Source organism: Chroicocephalus ridibundus, chromosome 8 (genome assembly GCF_963924245.1).
Source record: "Chroicocephalus ridibundus chromosome 8, bChrRid1.1, whole genome shotgun sequence".
Classification (NCBI taxonomy): Eukaryota; Metazoa; Chordata; class Aves; order Charadriiformes; family Laridae; genus Chroicocephalus; species Chroicocephalus ridibundus.
Genome location: NC_086291.1, coordinates 25,951,793 through 25,973,947, shown reverse-complemented (window position 1 = coordinate 25,973,947; position 22,155 = coordinate 25,951,793). Strand labels below are relative to the sequence as shown.

The 22,155-nt window shown below is 37.2% G+C and overlaps 1 protein-coding gene across 1 annotated transcript in view; it reads right to left on the bottom strand.

Annotated features, from left to right (window-relative positions):
- ASPM (assembly factor for spindle microtubules) overlaps positions 1 to 22,126 on the bottom strand; it is a 28,401-nt gene extending 6,275 nt beyond the window's left edge. The window contains exons 1-21 of the mRNA XM_063344720.1: positions 21,836 to 22,126; positions 20,160 to 20,303; positions 18,425 to 19,784; positions 16,345 to 16,446; positions 15,454 to 15,600; positions 14,753 to 14,998; positions 14,529 to 14,596; positions 13,876 to 14,017; positions 13,666 to 13,796; positions 12,803 to 12,978; positions 12,557 to 12,702; positions 12,394 to 12,479; positions 10,822 to 11,031; positions 9,774 to 9,990; positions 9,542 to 9,687; positions 9,311 to 9,439; positions 8,356 to 8,550; positions 3,055 to 7,680; positions 1,449 to 1,598; positions 962 to 1,128; positions 477 to 636 (exon numbers count right to left, since the gene is read on the bottom strand). Of these exons, the coding sequence (XP_063200790.1) occupies positions 477 to 636; positions 962 to 1,128; positions 1,449 to 1,598; positions 3,055 to 7,680; positions 8,356 to 8,550; positions 9,311 to 9,439; positions 9,542 to 9,687; positions 9,774 to 9,990; positions 10,822 to 11,031; positions 12,394 to 12,479; positions 12,557 to 12,702; positions 12,803 to 12,978; positions 13,666 to 13,796; positions 13,876 to 14,017; positions 14,529 to 14,596; positions 14,753 to 14,998; positions 15,454 to 15,600; positions 16,345 to 16,446; positions 18,425 to 19,784; positions 20,160 to 20,303; positions 21,836 to 22,126 (9,039 nt within the window). The remainder of the gene's footprint in view (positions 1 to 476; positions 637 to 961; positions 1,129 to 1,448; positions 1,599 to 3,054; positions 7,681 to 8,355; positions 8,551 to 9,310; positions 9,440 to 9,541; positions 9,688 to 9,773; positions 9,991 to 10,821; positions 11,032 to 12,393; positions 12,480 to 12,556; positions 12,703 to 12,802; positions 12,979 to 13,665; positions 13,797 to 13,875; positions 14,018 to 14,528; positions 14,597 to 14,752; positions 14,999 to 15,453; positions 15,601 to 16,344; positions 16,447 to 18,424; positions 19,785 to 20,159; positions 20,304 to 21,835) is intronic.
- Positions 22,127 to 22,155: the final 29 nt, after the last annotated feature.

Here is a 22,155-nt window from a genome sequence, read left to right as displayed (position 1 = left end):
TCATTCCTCTCATATTTTAGTTCTAGATATTTTCTTTCCATCATAAGAACAACAACAAAAAAAAAGGAAATATGAGCAAATTCATGCAGTACTACTTTATATAAAAATGCACTTTCACAATTTGTAAGGTCTTTTCCCACACTTAAATGAGGTCAAAGTTTGGGCAGTTTAGCGTAATCCTTTGTAAGCAGTAAAGACAGCAGAAAATTTTACATTTTATCTTGTTATCAGTATAGACAGGGGTAATTCAACAATTGTAACTGTTCGAAAACAAGAATCAACCTCATTGATCAACGCAAAAAGGAAATGTAGTAAGTTGAGGATCGAACAGTTGTGATTCAAAAAAATCTTTGTTTTGCCCCCCCCCCCCTTTTTCTTTTGTATACTTCTGCACATTGATGACAAAAATCACTCAAATACATTGAAAACTTTAAAAAAAACAACAATGACACAGCAGAATGCAAGTGAAAACATACCTTTCTTAAAAGTCTTCTAGCCCTGTACTGTCTATATGCCAACTGAATGGTAACTGCAGCATTCTTAGTTGCCAGAAACTGATGTCGAATCATTCGTGCAGTAAGGGTTGCTCTCCATCTTCTTTGAATGGTAAGTGCACAGAACTTCATTTTCAAAAACCTAACATGAAAACGCTTTTTAGTTTTTTTCCAAAAGTTGAGAATGCTTGCGTTTAAGTAAGAAAACAGTGAAGGTTCCCCAATATGCAAAATTTAAGTTTGTGATGTAGCTTCCAGTCCAGGAAAATATTTAAATATAAGAAAACTCTTGTGCAAAAGAATAATCCCACTTGCATCAACAGGATTATGTTCATGCACGTTACATATACGTTGCAGGGTCAGAGCCTGACAATCTATAGGCATTTGACAGAGCGCAAAGTAGCACTAAATAATTATCTAATGAAAGCTTTGAAAAGTAGAGAAATTGATATCAAACTCGGTATTACCATGTCCGCTGCTGTTTTGTTTTGAAGTGACTCTGAATAACATGTGTAGCTTTTACCACAGATGCATATTCCTTTCGCGCTCTCCAGCCTCGAAACCAGGCTTGAATTACTTGTGCTGCTCTCATTTTGTTAACCCACTGCCTGGTTTTATATCCTCTGTATGATGCCTATTAAATATATAAAAAGAAAAAAAAAAAAAACATTTCAAAACTTAATTTTTTTTTTTGTTTAATGGAACAAACAAAATTAAAAGGAAAAAGTCACGTTAGCATGAAAGGCTTTCAGGATTCCTATCACTACAATATTACAAGTATCTAATTTCTCATGTCTAGAAGATGTTTTCTAATGCAAGTGAAATGCATTCAGGGAAATACCACAAATACCACTTTCTAATGTCTGTAAAAATAATTATGTCATGAAGAAACAAATATAAAACAGAGTAAAAAAACCCAACAAAAAACCAACAAAAAACACCTTCTGGGATTACCTGAATTCTAATGGCAGCGCTTTTCATTTGATGGTATCTTTGTTGTTCAATATTTCGCATCTGATGGGCTCTGTAGTACTGTTGTATTAATATAGCAGAAAACTTCCACCGAAGGTATTTCTGTCTCTGAATAAATCCACGGAAAAACGCCTTAAAAAAAAGCAAAACAAACACAAAGAATATTACACCACTTGCATGGTACTGACTGGGAAGGTGTTTGCATATTTTTAAGTACAGCTGTACGCACTGGCTTGTTAGAAAAACAACAGTATAAGTAAGTATATTTCCAATTCCCCAATTAATTCTTTTTTCCTTCCTTTTAAGCAATCATACAAACATTGCTCAGGATATTTAAGTTAAACATTCAGAAAATAACAAAGAAACTGCCACTTCCCCCCTAAAATATGGAGGTGAGGAAGGCACACCTGTTTTCTTATCTGTTAAGTAGAGCATGGGCTCTCCAACAAGATAGTAATAGCAACCTAAGAAATTATTATTAGAGATTATTTCCCTTTCTTCCCTGATTTGCAGGAAAAAATTTCCATTCGTTCCAATAATACCCTGAAGAGAAATAACTAAGGCCATGACAGGAAGTCAGTTAAAGCTTCTCCCAGAAGAAAAGGGGGGTAAAAAAAAAAAAGTGTATTCCCACCACATACAAAGCATAATTAACATTAAAAAAAAAAAAGGAAATATACCTTCCTCCTTCATTCTTAAAAAAATAAATTAAAAAAAAAATTGAAAAAGCACTTCAGAGCAAATAGTCTTCTAAGCCTCTCTGAACTCACACTGGATGGATATTTATCTTGCTGCTTGGGAGATGAAACAATTCTCATTACTTCTTGCTGACCACTTTTCTTGCATCAATGACAGAAGGAAAAACCATCAAACTAAATATTGCCCACTTCCTAGAGTGCCTCTGAGAAATCACAGATACAGTTGCACACTCAGTTTCATTATGGTGCAGCTCAATGTACCAAGTGAAACGTACAATAAGAACGCAATATCTCTCCTTACATTCCTAGGCACTCAAGTTAGTCCAGCACCATTTAATAAATCTAAAAGGACTAACATGATTGATTTATTCATGCCTTCTTAAACATGAGTCTTAAAGAATGCAGCAGTCTGCCTTTTTTGAGATTTACTTCACTTCATAGCCAGTACCAACGCCCACTTATTTCAACACATCAAGACAGCTTTCATTCATATTCCAATCAAAGAAAACATTCATTAAGGTACTAATATTTATATAAGTGAAAGCTAGTTAGGACAAAAATAGTCTTAAAAGAAAACACACACAAGTATCAGAACTCATTTGCAGTAGTAAAATTCTAGGGGAGAAACAGCAAGAAAAAGGGATGTTACTTTTTAAGGTACCTCAGCAAGGAAAGACAAAACAAAGCTGAACAGAGACTCATTTCTGTGTGCTGTGGCAGTGAACTTTACACACCTGCCATGTAGCATACTTCAGAAATTGATTCTAATTTAACATATAGCTTTGAATTGTTGTTTGCAAGAGCAGTAATCTTATAAAACCCACAAAAGAAAAAGAAAAACCAAACACCAAACCCATACCCCAAGCCCACTACTATACATTCAAGAGTACCTGAATTTTTATTGTGCTTTCTTTAATTTTGTGAAACCTCTTCTTCTCAATGAATCCTCTGACTCTAGCCTGCACAATGATAATGTTCCTCCGCGTTTGTAAGTAAGTGGTTCTTTGGTATTTCACAGTCAAGTGGGATCGGTAGCATCGCTGTAAGACAACTGCTGCTTTTTTATAGCCTGTATACTGTGATTTAGTTTTATGCATTAAGTAATAGGCTCGTATCGTAATAGCTGCTTTTCTAAGTTGAATAAATTTTCTTCGCTGCACAGCCATCTGAAGGAAAGACTGAATCTTTCTTGCAGCTCGTACCCGTCTTGCTATTTTTCGTGCTTTCATACCACGGACGGCAGACTGAATAATTACTATTGCTTGTCGTTGAGCAGAATACTCCGCTTTCTGTAAACGAGCCCTGTGACATGCTCTGTACCACCTCTGAATAGCAACTGCTGAACTCTGAATCAATTTATAGCGAGTCCTGGCTCTCTGGCATCGGAACACAGACTGGATCATTATGGCTGCTGCTTTCTTTTCAAGAAAACGCCTCCTCTCTATGCACATTTTTAAGAATGATTGTATGCGCCGTGCAGCCACATTGGTTTTATACAGCTGCCTAGCTTTTTTAGCACGAAAAGAAGACTGAAGGCAAATAACAGCCTTTTTCAGTTTTGCATAGCTTTCCATGTCAGCCTCTTTCGCCATGTTGGCTCTGAACCTTTGCTGTATAACTCTGACAGCCCAGCACAACTGTTTGTAATATCTACGCTGTACATACATGCGATAACTAGACTGTATTACAATTGCTGAAACATGCATGATTCTCAGTTTCTGTCGTTCCTTCATGCCTCTATATGATGCTTGAATAACAAGAACAGAATTCTTCATTGTCAGGTATTTCTTTCGTTGATTCTTTCCTTGAACGTAGGATCGATAGTAGTTCTGTATAACAATAGCCGCAATTCTCATATTTTGATAGGAGCTCCTACTCCTGTGCATTTTGTAGGCTGACTGTATTTTGCTAGCAGCTAAATGCATACGCTCAATACTCTTCCGCACTGTGATACCTCTGTACACAGCCTGTACATGAACAGTTGCTCTGCGAAGAGAAAGGTACTCCAAAGTATGCTTTCTTGACAGAATCAAAGCTCTGTATCTTCTCTGAAAGACGAGAGTAGCTGCTTTAAGAGCGAGGTATCTTTGACGATCTCTAAAAGCTTTAAAATTTTTCTGAACAACAATAGCAGCACGGTGCATTTCTTGACGTCGTTTTTTTGCCCGCATGTCTCGAAAAGCCTTCTGAATACAAGTTGCTGCTTTCTTTAATGAAGAGTAATGCTGTACTGCAATTTTCTTTAGGTTATTGGCTCTGTATCTCTTCTGGAGTAGCTGGGTTGCCCACTGAACTTTTCTGTAATGGCGGTACTCCCTACACATTCGGTAGTTTCTCTGGATTATAAGTGCTGCCTCATGTCTTTTCTTCAAAAGGCACCTTGTTTTCATTCCTCTATAGGCAGCCTGAAGAACTAAAACAGAATTGTAGAGTTTTAAGTACATTTCTCTCACACGCTTCCCTTCCCTGTAAGCACGATAACGTTGCTGTATGATTACTGAAGCAAGCCTGAGAGCTTTATAAGAAATATAAGTTTTATGCATTCTTAACGTTGCTTGAATAACTGTAGCAGCGCGATGCATGTGCTGCATTTTTTTTCTTACTACAAAGCCTCTGTAAGCAGACTGTATGATAACGGCAGCATTAAGGAAAGAGAGGTATTTTTGACGTTGATTTTTTGCTAGTTTTGTTGCTCTGTATTTTCTCTGAATCACAATAGCAGCTGTCTTAACAGAAAGAAAATGTTTTCTTGTGAGAAAAGTTCTAAATCTTCTTTGAATAAGCTCAGCTGATTCATTCATAGTTCTTATTAGTCTTCTTGTTTTCATACCACGGAACGCAGACTGGATACAAAGTATAGCACTTTTCATAACCATATAGTTGTGAACTTGTGTATCTCGCTCCTTACAAGCACGGAACCACTGCTGAATCCGCCTAGTTGCCAGCAACAATTTTCTGAAATCCCTCTGTTGTTTGTGCATTCGATAATAAGACTGTATTATCGCTGCTGACTGATGTAACGTTTTTAAGTTGTGTCGGACCTTCATGCCTCTGCAGGCAGCCTGAAGAATAATGACAGACTTCTTTAGCTCCAAGTACTTTTTACGTTGTTCTTTGCCTAAACAAAATGCTCTATATTGTCTTTGAATTATAATTGCTGCCATTCTCATTGCCTGATATTTTACGTTCATGCAATGCATCTTAAATGTGGCTTGGATACGAACAGCTGCTTGATGCATACAGTGAATTCGTCGTCTAACTCTTACACCTCTATAAATTGCCTGGATTTTGACTGTGGCTTTTTTTAAAGACAAATATTTCTGCTTTTGACACTTAGCATGAATAGCTGCACGATAACGCCTTTGAACTACTATAGCTGCAGATCTCAGTCTTTCATAGTCCTTTTTGACCAGGTAAGATTTGAAGGCAGCTTGTATAATTGTAGCAGCTTTGTTTAGTTGGCTCAGTTTTTTCCTCACAGTCATCCCACGGTAAGCAGACTGCAAGACTAACACAGCTGCTTTTGTTCTTAGATAAATTGCACGTTGGGTTTTTTTCATACAGTAAGCTCTGAAGTATTTCTGAATCACTAGAGTGGCTTGTCTTAGTTTCTTGTATTTTAGTTGATGTACATGCATTCTGTAATAGGACTGAATAACTGTTGCAAGATTATGTTTCTTTTGAATTGTTTTTCTCACAGTTTTCCCCCTCCATATTGCCTGAAGATGCACTACAGAGTTACGCAGCTGAACATATTCTTGCCGTTGTTTCCGGCCTGTAACACTGGCTCTGTAATGCTTTTGGATAGTTCGCACAGCCTGGTCCATAACTCTGAATTTTTTCAGAGCCATGAATTTTCTGAAGGCAGACTGTATCTTAGTAGCAGCAACACACTGTCTTTGAATCTGCTTTCGTACCTTCCAGCCACGAAAAGCTGCTTGTAAAGAAAGCACTGCCGCTCTTGTCATTAAGAAGTTCAGTCTTTGCCTATTACCGGTCTTGCAAGCTCTGTACCACCTCTGAATCACAATGGAGGCTTGAACCATTGCTTTATGTTTCGTTCTTGCGGCATGAGCTCTAAAAGCAGTCTGAATTATAATAGCAGCTCTATATTCAAGTTTAAGCTTTTTGCGTGCCTTATAACCCCTGTACGCTGCCTGTAAGCACACGGCTGCTTTCTTAACTTGTAAGAACTCCCGCCTCTGACACAGCTGCTTTTTGTATGCACGGTAACAGTTTTGTATGACAACAGCAGCACGACAGATGCTCAAATAACGTTGCCTGTCCCTTCTCATTCTGTAGCGTGCCTGGAGGAATACTGCAGTCTCCCTCCACCTTTGGATTTGTTTCCTGACAAGATAGCCTCGAACTACAGCTTGAATTCTTATGCAAGCTCCCTTCAGTTTCCTATAATCTTCTTTAAGTTGAAGAGCATATCTATGAGACCGATACCGTTGCTGAATATGAAGTGTTGCCTCTCTTAATGCACAATAATGCTTACGTGCTTGCCTCATCTTTACAAAAGCTTGAATCTTCACTGTTGCATCTTTCAAGTTTTTAAATCTCTTCCGGACAATATAAGCACGGTAATTTGACTGAATTTTTATCACAGATCTCAATATGCGAGCCTCTTTCCTAGCTTCCATTCCTCTGTAGGCAGACTGTAGGACAATAGCAGCCAGGCGCATCCTCTGGAAAGAAGCAGCTGCTTTTCTAGAAGTGACACGTGCCCTATACCAAGTTTGAATTACAGAAGCAGCATTTTTCATCTCTTCGTATCTTTTTACTTGTTGGTATTTTCTTACATGTGACTGCAATACAGTAACAGATTTTTTTAATTGTAGAAATCTTAATTTCTCTTTTTTCATTCTCCACAGTGATTGAACAACACAAACTGCTTTTGTTTGTCTGTATAGTTTACGTGCCTTCATGCCCCTAAAAGCAGCTTGGAGAACCATCACTGCTGCACGCTTTTGCAAATAGTACTCTCTTTCAATTTTTCCTAGTTTATAAGCTCTGTAATACTGCTGAATTGTCACTATTTTTGCCCGGTATTCCTGGTAAACACGTCTAGCCAGCCGACACCGGTACCAAGCCTGAATCTTGATAACACTTTGCTTAATACGTAGATACTGCTTCAGATCTCTGTGCATCCTATACCAAGACTGTATGAGAAGGGCAGCCCTCTTTCTTTTAGCCAGTTTTGAAGATTGCCATTTTCGGAAATAAGTCTGAAGCACTAAAGTTGCTTTAATTTTCTGTTGAATCTTGTGTTTTCTCCATCTTCTGAATGCAGACTGAATAGTAAGTGCTGAAGACTTCAACATTTTGTATCTTTGACGATCTTTTTTTGCCAACTTAGATGCACACAGATGACTCTGAATTGTAACAGTAGCCCAAAGAATTCGTTTATATGCAGCAACACACTTCACCATCCTTATCCTTGCTTGTACAAAGATAACATAGTGTCTTAGCTGTAAATATCTTTTCCTAGCAGAGTATCTCCTCCAGTAAGCCTGCAGGAAAAAGCAGAAAATTTAGGATTTTTGTCATATCTCCAGTTAAGCCTAAATTTGAGAACTACAAACCTCAGACTTCTTAAGATTTCTTTATTCCTACTTAATCCCTAGGAAGACTGAAGCCCACATATCTACATTTAAAAAAAACAAAAAAACCCCAACCAAACAAAACCAAACAAACAACCCCCCCCGCCAAATGCTTGAATCATTGGGGTTTTAAGCATTTTAAATTCTGGCAAAAGCTAAGTTTGCCTATGCAACAAAAGATTCACTTTTAGACTATTTGATAAATCAGTGATTCTTTAATCTCTATTCTAAAAAGAGAAGTCTTAAGAAAGTAGCATTTAACTTTGGGTAATAGAGAGGAAAGTATCTTAAGAAACTAAATTAACTACCAAATTACCAATTGGTAACTAATGTCTGCCATTTTGAACATGCCCATCGCAGGTGCCATAACACTAGGAGAGTATTTTTTTTTTTTAAAGCTTCTTCAGTAACGTTCAGCAGCTGCAAAGAGGCAAGCCAACACAATTTGATCAGTCCTTATGTTGAGTGGTTTAAAGGCTCAGTGTTTTAATGTTTATGGTATACCAAAATATTCACTAATTGTCAATTTAGTTTTAGGTTTCAGAGGGTTTCATTGCTCTGTAATCTCATTTTAGATCATACTACCTGAATGACTGTGGCTGATTTACTTCTGGCTTCCTCCAGTTTTGTCTTTTTCAGATTTAAAAGAGCCATCCTGGCTAAGTATCTTCTCCAGTGCTTCTGGATGAAAACTGCTGCATTCACTTTCTTCAGGATGCGTCGACGAGACAAGAAGTTTATTGCAGATTTTTGAATTATCCGAGCAGCTCTGTCTCTTTCCTACAAAGATGGAATTTCCACTGAACAGTTAGGATTGGAATTTTCACTCAAATTTTTTACTTATTAAAATAACTTTTTAAAGCAATCACATAAAAATTAGGCTTGTCGATAAAAAAACCACATAAATATAACCTCTGCCCCCTTCTACACTACAGATTCTTAAAATATTTCATTTGAATGCTGTTTAAACATGGAATAGTATTTATCTCAGAGATAGTGGTGGCATTTAGAAACCTTAATGGTGTCACAGTTTTAAAACTGTCACCATATCTGGTATAACTACCAGAAAAGCAAAAAACAAAATATCAGAACTCATGCGACTTAACTCAAAACACTAGTGAAGTTTAGCTCCTGACCAAAAATATTAAATCCATGCAGAAGTTTGATTACTCTTTTCATCCTGTAGATATTAATAGGAATTAAAAACTAACTACACCTTTTTTGTTTTAAGGAAGCAGTGCAACTATTTTGTATTTGAAATATTGGGAAGAGGGCTTAAGGGGTGACATGCTCTAATCAGAACAGGAAAGAACAGTAGCCCTTAAACAAATATAATTATTTCAGAATAGTCTTAAGTGATAGTGATTTTTAGTAGATTACATCAAGGCGGCCATATATTTTGATAATAAAAAAATGGTACTGATTTATTTAAATACCAATATTATTCTAACAAACTTGTATGCTCCAAACAGTGAATGTATGTTCTTTATTTAGTATTTCTCAAAGTAGAAACTATGAATGCTGAACAGGCAAAGACTACCTGAGAAAGTTTCAGTTCCCTTTTCAGCCTGTAATTCCTCCAAGCAGTCTGAATTAACCGAGCAGCTCGAGTTTCTTGCCGAAGATCTAGAAGCCGCGAACACAGAAATGATACGTAGGTAATAACAACCTATATAAATGCAGAACACAGCAAGTTAAGGGCTATATGGAAGAGCAGGACATGTTCACAGGACAGCAGAACATGTTGATATCAACTCTAAAGGCATCTGACCTTCTCATCAGGAATTGTATTTGACATGTCCGAGTGATGAATCATTGCTGGTATTCCACCTAGGTCAGAAACTGCAGCATTGATCAGATGGAAGTTTTTCCTTTCGTTGTCCAAGAGTTCCTTGTATATGACTGAGGCAGTTACAGCTTTCCAAAGAGAATACGTTTGTCAAATCAAATTGTGTGTAAAAGAAATAGATTTAACATTAATTTTTGTAAGTCAAATAACTCACTTTGGTCAAATGTTCCTTCCATAACATTTAGAGACGTATCAGACTCTGAACAGGATGAGGAGGAAGAGTTTAGTCCCACTGTATGAGTTCTTGAGCATTCTACTGTTTGAGTTGTACGTTGGCACACAGCTTCCAAAGGCATGTAACATGGATGATAGTGATGAATCAAATGACATAATACTCTACCATCTGAGAAACACACTGTGAAATTTTCTACCTGTTAAATAAAATACAGTAAGATACAAGTTCCTTTAATTTTTGTTACCAGTTAATTGGTATAAAATGGATATAGAATTTGTTATCTTGTGCCTTTGAAAGTGACCAAGCGCAAATTTTTTTTGAACAAAAGAAATTATGAAACTAGTGCTTCCTTTGAAGATGCACTGTACAGTGATATATAGCTGTGAAAAACCAGAAACAAAGATGTATGAATCACTATATAGCGAATCTCCAAGGGAAACACTTAAGAAACCAAGAAGAAAGCAATCTTTCTACAGAAGTATCCCCAAGAAACTTCCATAGATACCTTTACACAAGGTATTCAGTGCAGAAATAAGCTCTGAACTTGCATCAGTTTTAAGTGCTGTATCTTGCCCTTCAGAAAAAAAAGCTGTATTCTGACCAGAGACAAGTCTCTGAACAGGGCTTCTCTTCTTGGAAGGAACAAAAACAAACACACATCTTACACATCTCTTTGAAGAGAGGAATCCCCCTTACCCCAAATGTTAGTTTAAATCTCAGCCAACAACCCAACAACCCCATATTCCAGCAAAAATGTTATATTTTTAAAAGGTATTTTTATGTATAAGACTAACTGGAAGAGCTGATCCTTTTAGCCAAATTTGTTTAAAAGGAGAGCTGCAGCTAAACCCACAGAAAGATGGTTATTTCAAATCAGATTAAAACAAAGTCAGGAAGGATATTTAAAAGGAATTACCATTGACTGCTCCTACATATTTGACAGTTTGAAGAATTCTGCTCTATAAAGAATAAGCATTCTTATTACAGCAAAGGATGTATTTACTGAAATGTACACAAAACTATTTACCTTGATATTGTAAAATCCACAAACAGCATTAACCCATGCCATCAGCAGCTTCACGTTTTCACTGTGACCTTGAGGCGAGGAGTTACTATTATCTTCTTGTACTCTAAAACAGTTTGGAAGAGTCTTGAGAGCACCTAATTGTCTTTTGTGTGCATTCTTTAAAAACTCAATTTCTTCTTTTAACTGTTCCACATTAAGAAAAACATCCACCTATAAGGTAGGGGGTAAAAAAAAGGATCTTATTTATGTCACCAACAGTCTGACATGTCATGCATTATAGCAGCTAGATGCATTATAGCAGCTAGATACAGAGGCTTTAGATATGGCAGTTTAGAGAGAAACTAACTCTCACTACTTAGCAGTACCTGCCACACTGAATCAGTAGTGGATAATCTGCATTTGCCAGCATAGCTGGCAGTGTCTGTTACCAACTGCTTCAGATAAAAGAACCTAAACCCACACTCCCACTGTTTTGTGTAAAACAGGTACTTCATTAGTTAATAGTTGGGGAAAACAGGAAAATTGCCTGAAACAGCCTGTGTAATTTCACCATATTTTCAGAGAAATGAACAATTTCAGCGTCTCGCCTGCATTTCTACTGAGTGCATGTACCACACCTCATTTAAGGGATTCTGAGGCTACTTGAGCTGGCATTGTGACGGTCTGATGTTTGGAGAAAAAGTAGTATATCCACAGGACTTGGATAAAGCCACTCCTCACTGAAGTTATTTCTTTAATGAAAAGCAATGCAACCCCAGTGCATGCATCAGAAGAACTAACCAGAGGAAGGTAACTACTCAATACTATAACAGTAGTTAAGAAAGAAAATAGTTACATTTGGTTTTAATTATGTTCTTCTGGCTCTCTGATAGTTCTGTGGCAATAATATTTGAAATTCTTGCTTTAGATATAGTCAATAGTACTTATATTCCTGACTACTTAGTGGGGAAATTCCACCTCAACTTGTATCTTATTTTACCTTCCATACTTTATGTGCCTTCCTACTGGAGTTGTCAGCTGGACACTTATTTTCAAAAGACTATCCGACTCCAGTTAATTCTCTAAAACAGTCTTAAGAAAACTATTTTTCCTTCCTCTACTTATTTTTTCTAGTGGCCTTGAAATGCCATTGCAGCAATGCCTAAGAAATCTTCATTTTTATTTCAAGAATGTTTCTTCAAATTGACTGTTTCAAATGGAAAAAAGTAGAGCTTCAGAGCTTACTCTATAATTGTCTGTCAATGTAACCTTTTCAGTTAGTAAGAGCTTATCATCATTTTGAGACCAACATTCTTTTACTTTTGATTATCAATTCTGTTGACATACAGCATAAACTTTCCAAAAACTTATGGATGTATGTAACAAAAAGCACAGTTGAAACATTATCTAAACTGAACAGTTAGCACATTTAGGTAAAGTTTGCATGTCACTTCGAACACACAAAGAAGATAATTTCACAAATTTGGTTAGTAGAGGTTTCACAGACATCAAATATTCCTGAAAGATCAGTGTTTTCATTATTGCTCGTTTGTAACTAGTAACAAACACACACAATGAGTAATTGAATAGTACCTGGAAGGCAAAGACAATTTTCCACAGCAGTGCTAATGTTCTTTCCCTGTGTCTATCCACAATATCCCTGGAGTCAATTGAAGCTCCTATCAAATAATCAAGAAATTAAAGTGTGCACTAGTCCTCTGATGCACTTAAAATAACGCTGATTTCTAGGCCTTACCACTTTCATCTTTCAAGTTAATTCCTCGTTCTTTAAGGACATTAAGAACAATGTCAACATTATGCATCTTCTGTAGACGACTTATTGCAGGAACTCTCAGCTGTTTTGAAAGATTCCAGTTTTTGGTGAGAAGTTCCATTGTTCTCCTAAAAAAGGGAATTTCACAGTTTAATGCCTTAGCCAAGCTCACATTAAGTATTCTGTAAAAGAAAATAAATAGTTTAAAATTATTCTGTATCAACGCACACAAGACGAGTGCCACATTGTAAGTCCACAGCCAGATTTGTTACAGCAAAATCAAATTCATCCAGTGGAGTTTGAATATGACTGACGGGTAGTCCTAAGAAACCAAGATGGCGGGAAAGGTCACCTTCACCACTCAGGAAGTCCCGAGAGAATGCAAGCAGAAGGTCTTTGCTGGACTAAAAGACAAAAAAAGAGGAAGATAATCTTTAATCTTAACTCTGCAATATTTGTCAAGCATTATTTCTTTGCCCAATACTGGAAAATGATAATTTTATTATATTTTTTTCAATGTGTTTTTAGCTAGTTCACACAGCTTTAATTTTCATTGTACCTGGCTATCATGTCACTGAAAGCACCACCAAATTCGGGAATACTTTTTTCTTCAGTCTGCCTGTCTATATAGTATAAACCCAAGAAAAGTGATTTTATTTGAATAACATATTTGTTAATCAAAGCCTTTGTACAACAGATATTGCATAGTCTTTCTTATCACAACAAAGTAACAGAAAAAAAAAACCAAACAGAAATGCCCATCAAACCAACCTACAATTAAGATCAGCTGCAGTATGCTAGAGTGATATTTAAAAATAACACAGAAGCTTAACTTTAGAGAGGGAAGCCATATAACGCAAGATAATGGAGTCCTTCCTGCAGGACCAACACCTCAAAATTTTCTTGGGAATTTCTTTACGTGACTGTGAGATGATGTGTTGAGACTGTTCATGCAAAAGGCTGAACAGCCAACACTTGTTAAAGAAAAGTACATATTTACAGTCAGATTTAAAAAAAAAGTTTTAAAAAAATAATCTACATTGAGTCTTGGGACAATATCAGAGGGAGACATCAAATCACAGCTCTCTTACCTTGAACTCTGCATCCTTACAAAAGAGGCAAGGGTCATGGTCAATCATTCTGGACCGTTTGGCACAATCCAGAAAGCAAACTAACAGCAGCAATTTTTTCAGTGTGAATTTTGACAAAGCTTCTTCATGACCTAAAAAACATAGAACATATTAAATGATAGTTCAAAAATTAAATGCTAAAAATAACCTATTTTTGGAAGTAGTAGTTACCTTCTCGGTAAAGGTGAGGCACAGTGGAATGTCTGTACTCAGCTGCAATGTCAGGGTTCCAAAGCAAGCGATTAAGGATAAATATTGCTAAACCCATAACATCACTATTACTCTCCAAAGCTATCAGTTCTCCATAAACAGTCTAATATGAAAAAAGGGAAAAGAAAGCAGGACCGTTAAAAATTGCCTTAAATACTATAAGGTTTTTTTAAAGTAATATATATTACTGAAATTCTGAAATAGTAAATGGTAATTAATCTCTAAAAAATCAATCCGTTTTCCAAATCCAACATTTCAAAACATGTATGATCATCTGCATCTGAGGAATTGATCAGGAACTTCTTTAAGGCGACTGCATTTTTCTCCAGTTTAATAAATGGTGAAACTGATAGGAAACTTCTTTTTTGTTATTGGTCAGGGAGTTAAACTTCCACTTCCTTGATTAAATGTCTTCCTTTTCAATAAGGCAAGCACTTTTTTTAAAAGCAAGTCTGTTGCAATAATTTCAGAGATGTAAACATGCTATAACTGAATTGAACCTACCTGAATTGGTAAACAGAAAACAAAAGAAACCTGAAACGTTCCCCTACTAAAAAAAATAAATGCTAGATGTCCTTTAAACTTTGATTACAGGCCATAAATTCTGCACTTACCTCCAGACCTATACGCAGCCACAAAGGGTTGTAAGATAAAAGCCAGTTAAGGACTTTCTGCCTCTCTCCTGCAAGAGAGCATCTTACAATATTATATCCAGCAAAAACTTTATATTATAGCAAAAATTTCTATCAATGAACCTCAGATTATATCAACATAGTGTGCGAATAATCCTGTTTCTACCTGCAAGAAAAGAGAGGATGCAGAGTTTTAGTATTCTTACCTACATCTTTCCAGAGATGCCTGTCTCTACGAATGAGCAAACGTCTACTTTCAATCTCAACTTCCAGCTTCTTAATAGCTTTAACCATTGTTTCAGATGTAAACAAACGGCAAGCCTCACGTCGTAACTTATTCAGTTTACGATGAGCTGTATAAGCTTTTAGGGATGCTTCATCTTTCGTTGGTGCTTTAGGAACACTGATTTTATGATGGTTCTCTTCTCCCAAGATAAGAGCAGCTGCATTTACTGTTTAAACACACACAAAAAGTAAGCATTTACATCTCAAAGGTAGCTTTGCCCACCTCATTTATTTTTTTCCTCCCTAAGTTCACATTTTGTTATTTCCTTCTGACTAATGATTTTATCCCTCCAGAAGCTTACCAGTTGTTGCACTAAACATATATTGTCAAGTACATATGATCTGCATATTCCATATTTTCTAGCAAAACCACCACTGAGACACATTACCAAATATTTGGCTTATGATTATCATAGTATTAAGTCAAAGGCTGAAAAGGGAAACAGATGATACATAAAAATTAAAGACCAAAAATCTATTCATACCTAACAGTTTAATGTTACACAAACTAAAGTGACAAGACGGGACGAGTGTTAAGCTAGTACTATTATTCATTAATATTAATAAAGCACATTACATAATGTTTCAGAACATTAAAAGTAAAAATTTTTTGTACTCTTACCTTGTGGGGCATTTGTTTTTACACTGAAGTCATCAGGAGTAAGTACAAAATTTAACCACCAGGTGAAACCTCGTTGCTGCTTCTCCTTCCAACGTTCATCATAAAACATGTTTTTAGCAGCAAAAGGCATTGGGTGCCTAGGGATGACTTAATTAAAAAAAAAAAAAAAAAAAAAAGTAAGTCCCTCTGGTCCTTGAAACATTTGATAACCAATACGCATTTCATTGTGGAAAGGATTAACATTTGACACTCCAACATTAGCACCATAGCAGAAAACAGCAGATTGTTACAATCTTCAGTGACTTGCAGATCAGCCACCATTAAATAACCTTCAGCCACAAAACATGGATTACATTATTAAAGCACTAGAACAAAGATAAGATTTCTAGAACCCAGGCCATTTGCAATGCACATCTTGGGGCAAAACCAAGCTGAGTCAGATTACATCCAGAAAGAGCCATTTTATAGATGCATTTTTCTGATCAGGTCACCTTAGTATTATAAGTTCTGCAAAATCAGTATCTTTTTGGTCAGAGATTTCCTCTTCTTAGGTATTCTGTTGTTTTATGAAAATGTTATCCTATATGGAAGAGGCATTTCACTGATAACCATCAGTCATGTGGGAACATATCTGTAATGTAGCTTTTACACTTGCAACAACAACATTTACCTTCAGCTGGCCATGTGTTGCAAGCAATTTTCTTACAAGTAGTCCAAATGGAACCTGAGAGGTTATGCGCATTTTCCTGCTAGATATTGATTCATTGCAGCTACAATCTTCTATTTCGTCTCAACTCTAACCAGTTGGGTCTTACCAATCACCAGCAGTACAGCAACTGTAACATTCAATTCAGTGTCTACTGTTTTACTGAATACCAGGAGTCAGCCTACCTGTTTTCAGAGGTTTCACAAATGTCAGGTGAGACTGAGCCAATCCAGGGATGGGTTTACTAATTCTGTTGGTAGTTTTAGGTGCTTTCTGAAGTGAAGAACCTACAAGCATTAACACACAAATATCAACAACAAACATGTCAGTGAAAGGTAATGTATAAAGCTTCATATTCTTATAAAGTATGGAACTCAAGTAATTCCCCATGAACCGGTACAAAATACCAGTAATCTCCTGTTGATGGAAAAACTTAAGCAAAGCAGTTTGACTACAGTCAAAAAGGAAAAATAGTTAAGAGTAAGTAAGAGCTATCACATTTCACAGTTCTTCCATAAAGTAAGGAAACATAGTGTCTGCAATTCATTACCATGTGGCTAGAAACACTAAGCTAATTGGTAAAAATATTCATTAGAACATACGAAAGTGCGTATTCTATCAGCATCTGGGGTAAGAGGTATGACTTTTTAGGGCTTGCCTCACCACTTCCCACAGATAGATGGCATACTACACTGATACTCATTTCAGTGCAGCCTGACTTGTGTTAGCCCAGGCATCAAGATACGAGGATAGTAAGTATTATCCACTACACAGCAGCAGAAGGGCTTGAATAAAACACAAGGAAAAAAATGCAGATCTAGGCTTTCTGAACTCTCAACATATAAGAATACATACTTTTAGCACAATCATTTTGTTACATTGACACCAAATGAAGGACTAAAAAAGTATGCTTTTGCAGATGTACTATAGTTGCTGCCTGACATCCCCTGACAAGATGGTACTTCAGAAACAAAAAAGACAGAGATCATAAGTCACAGGTTGCATTCTCCTGCTTAGTTGAAGCAGTGTTTTTCATAGAATGTTCACTTCTCCTAGAGAAGTGAAGTCATTATTCCAGTCTCTCATGCACTTCTAATAAATTCTAAATACATTCTGATAATTTTTAATAAAGTTGGACCTCAAGTAGATTAAATTAATGGTGGGCATTTCAATGTTAACTTTTAGTAGTGAAATATAGTTTTTCTTTGTGAAGCCTAGAGACAATGCCTGTGCAATTAAAAGAGTAACAGGTTATGTTTCTCAAGAAAAATTTTCAAGAAGAATCTAACTCAAAGCTGTCATCATTTTTGCATTTCACAACTAGGATTAAGAGACACCAAGGTCATTTCGGGCTCACAGAATACTTCCTTGTCCAGACCATCTATCTATACCCTAGTGGATGACTAGAAATAACCTGGTAGACAACACAGCTTTTCCTGCTGCACACTACAACACGATTAGTGTGTTATATTTTATGTCGACTACCTTACAAACCCTGAAATCAAAATGCATTCCTGAATGCCCCAAATCAAATCTAGATCACAGAACAGATCACTTGAACTGAAGAAAGCAGCATGTTGTTTTGATCTGAAAGACATGATGGGTTTTTCCTGTTAGTTATATTGCAGGGACTGCATACAGATTCTGCAAATTAAATGCTTCTGTCAGTTACAGACCCTCACTCAGTTTCTATTCCAGAGTATACTTGGGAACAGAATGTTTAGAAAACCTAAAATACATTGAAATACAAGAAGCCAACTTCTTCAGATCTTCAAGCCACAAAGTATTGGCAAACTATAAAGGCAGAAAGAGCTACACAAGACTGGCAACAAGCCAGTTACAAATAGTGAAAAGCAGGCAGTGTGAATGAGATGCGGGAAACACATATTTAAAAATATTTGACCACAGTGATGAAGTCAAATATTCACAAAGGTAAGCATACATAACAGAAATCTCATGCAGTGAGTAAGTTTCTAGTAAATTTGAATTACATAAAAAAGGTTCTGCTCAAGAACTACCAGATGCTTCTCCTGTCATTAACAAGGTTTACAAAAGAATAAAGCAAATTTGAAGCCAATTACATAACCAAAACTCTGACCTAGTCTTCAAGTTTTTAAAATGCAGGTAATACCTAACAAAATTGCAAAGACCCACATTTCAGAGATACGAAATATTCCTGACTTGCTAGACAGTTCGGTTTGCTATACAAATTTCATAATCAAAGGCATTTTTCAGGAAGTGGTAAATGAAGGAAATACTGCTTACCAGCTTTCTTTCTCTGCCCTGCTCTCTCTCGGTTTGTGCGTTTGAAGGCTGATGGTCTCATAGTAGCACGTGTTTTATTGTCCACACTAGATGTAAGAGTCCTTTTTCTTTCCACTTCTTCCACATACACCGGAGCTGTAACTCTACTATTTTCTACGTATATTTCACTTTTCCTCTTACGACACAAAGAAGTTGATCCAGTAGGAGATGAATTTATTTTGTCACTGTGACACTTATTTTCTGCTGAAATGGGATCTATAACTGGAAGATGTTTCGATATTTCTGCCTTTGAATGTACAGGCACAGCATTAGCACATTCCATTATCGCTTTACTAAGGCATTTTTTAGATTTTGGCTGCAGGGTTTCCATTCTTTTGTCTTCAGCAGCATCAGGCTTATTTTTTATGACAGTGGCAGAAAGAACTGGACGCTTTTTTGGTTGCTCTCTCTGAGAAGAATTGTGAGTCTGAAGCTCCCCTGTAGAAGGAAAACTGAAGTGATTTTCTTTGGGTTTGTCATAATGAAGTACCTGTGATTCTACATTATGCATCTCAAAGACTTTGTTTAAGTTATGTTCTATATGAACATGTGTTTTTGTCTCTACATCTCCACTTTTTTTCCATTTTGAGGGTAGGAATTTCTTTACAACGTAAGTCTCTGTAGTAGATGATATTAAATCTGCATCAAGTTTAGGAGTCTTTGATTGCTTCTCTGACAAGATGTCTTTCACAAATTGATCAGGTGACAGAATTGGAACAGACTGCTCTATTATATCTATATCTACATGATAACTGTCATTTACAAAAGAATCTGGACTTAAAATTCTCCTTGTACTTAAAGCAGGCACAGATGTTATGTGTTTTGGAGTGCAAACTGGTGAGAGTGCACCATTAAGAATTACTTCATTGTTTGAAATTGGCAGTTGTGTTAATCCAGTAGAACTATATGCACTTTCAGATGTTAATTCATTGTGCTCATTAACAAATTTCTTGAGGTTACAGCTGTCTATTTCAGGCAATAACTCCTCATTTACAGCAGCAGCAATATCCGAGAATGTAGTAGATCTTCTCATTGCAAGTGGTGTGCAAACAGTATTACGATCTTCCTCTAGCATTGGTGCAATAGGAGATATAGGCAATTTATTTTCTGAGCCAATGAAAGAGTCATTCCCTGGGGATATACTATTTTGCACTGTGTTCTGATTTTCACATGGCTGAAGCGGGCTTCTAAGTTTATCCACCTTCTGGGAAACTTGAAAGGTTTTATTAACATTTTTAACTTCTGAAGTACTTTTTTTGACTTTTTTTGAAGCAAATGTTTCTGAAGAGTTTTTCTTTTTTATAGTATCCCAAAGACTCTTCTGAAAAAAAAAACATAAATGAAAATTAGTTTGCTGACTTTCTACATATTTTCATGTGTAAAAGTGAACGTTACCAGTGTATTCATTCAAAGTCTAAAAATAGACTAAAAAGAACACCTAGTGCAAAATTCACCAGAAGTTATTTCCAGGCTTGAAAACTTTTGTTTTGGTCATGTTTTAGTTTTATTCTCTAAGCTGTAATGCACCAATATCTACTTTCCAACCCAGCTGAATAATTTTGAAGATAACGGGCATTCCCACAGAGAGCATTAGTCACCAAATTTTAATTCTCCTTCACTGAATTTTCTACTAATAAAAACAATATCTGTGTCAGCTACGCCAAACAGAATTAAGACACATAATAAACACACTCACCTTTTTCTTTGGAGGCTGCTCAGCAATACCCAGGAGCACAGCTTGATGTTTTACAATGCCATTAATAACAAAAGTTACCAGTTCTCTGACTTTTCCTTCTTCTAATGGTGTCCACGTTACAGAAACAAAGACTCTTTGTCCTGACTATTGGAAAAAAAGAAATGTTTAATACCTAGCACCTAGGTACACTTATGTAACATCAAAGATAGAGTAATCAAATCAAATGAGAAATAGTATTCAGAAGCAACATATATTCCAACAACATGAAAAGATAAACAATTGTTAAATGTTTAAGTGTCAGTTCTTCCCCCTCTGACATCTAAATTTAAGCAATCTCTATCAAAAATGTTGTCTAACTAAAAGGGCATATACCTCTTAATGAAACTATAATGGGAAGCAAGCAAGAACACATATCGATATAACACACAGTAAAAAGGACAAGATTTGAGTAAGGGTATGAAAAAATCACAAAACTGCACATATTAACGAAGTAAGTTGTCTAAAGTAATAAATAAATGAAGTAATTTTGAGGTAATTATGTTTGGGCTAATAATCAGAAGTTAATTTTTAGGACCTTAGCTGAATCTAAATACCAGTGGAGGAAGCTGTGGAGCTATGTATGATCTATGTAAAGATTCTTCACGCACAGCCACCTCTACTAAATCATTTCAGTACTCTGCTGGTATCAATACTAACAGACCAAAGAACAATTATACCTCAAATAAAATCAAAAAGAGAGTGTGAAATGACCGATCTCTTGAGCATTTTAATTAGGAGTTCCAGCTCTTCCGGAAGAAGCATTTAATGAAACCATACAAACTAATTCAATATGTGCTTATACAGTAAAGCAGGTCAACAGCAGTTAGTATTCATTAACTACTATAGGAACTTGTTATTCAAATACATCACAGTGAGACTTCAACTTATTTTTATAAGCATATTCTTGCAAGGGATCTCGAGAGTGTCTTCCTTTCTTAAAGGGATTCTACTTATTTGTCCAAATTGTCCTTTTAAAAATCTCCATTGATTGGATTTACCATAGTTTCTATTTCCTTGGGAACTGTAAGGATTTATTCCCAGGTTAAGCCTGCTTTACTCTCTTGTATTGGGAATTAACATGCAGAACAGTGAATTAGCATCCTCTTCACAACAAGCTCCCTCAGTCTTTTTCCTAAACAGATGTCCTCCAACGTTTTGAGAGGTCACTTTTTAAACACCTCTTATTCATCTGTCCCTATCTTTAAAGCCACGTTCCCTGAGACCAATTAATTTATGCTTTTGCATTTCAGTGAAAAAAACCAAACCCAACTGTGTCGTGCCAGGATTCACTGCCTCCGTAGCCTGTGACAGCTCCCAGGCCACCTAAAGCGCCAGCTCCTCCCCTTTAACACGAACCGCGAGCCTGGGACGCACCGGGACAGCACCCTCAACCACCACCAAATTACCACACTTTCCGGGTAACGGCTACCGAAAACCGTAATACTACGCGGCCGGCTCACGCGTGACTTGTCTCGGGGGAGGATCAGGCCGCAAACCGGTAACGCTCCTCAGGCCGGCGGAGGGCCTTTCTCTGCCGCCGAAACCTGTGGAGCTTCCTGCCACCCCCCCTCAGGGGGAACTCGGGGGTCCCCCCGCGTGTCACACACTCACAGACACCCACCCCCCCCGCCCGATACCTGCACAGAAAAGCGGCGATGCTCAAGGCTGAAGCCCCTGGCCGAACCCGGGAAGCGGTCGACGACCACCTCGGCGTCCTCCGCGTTAGGGTTGTCGATGCCCAGAAGGCGTGTGCGGGAGCCGCCGACACGCAGGCTGCCGAAGCTGAGGAAGGGCGGCCGGGAGAAGTGGCTCAGAACCAGAACGGCAGGGCTTTCATCCGCCTCCTCCTCACCCCGCCGCACGGCCCAGCGCCGCCGCCGAGGACTCTGCTCCCACGCCACCGCTCCGGGGAAGAAACCCGCGGCCATAGCTGGGGCAGAACCCCAGAGAGGGGACC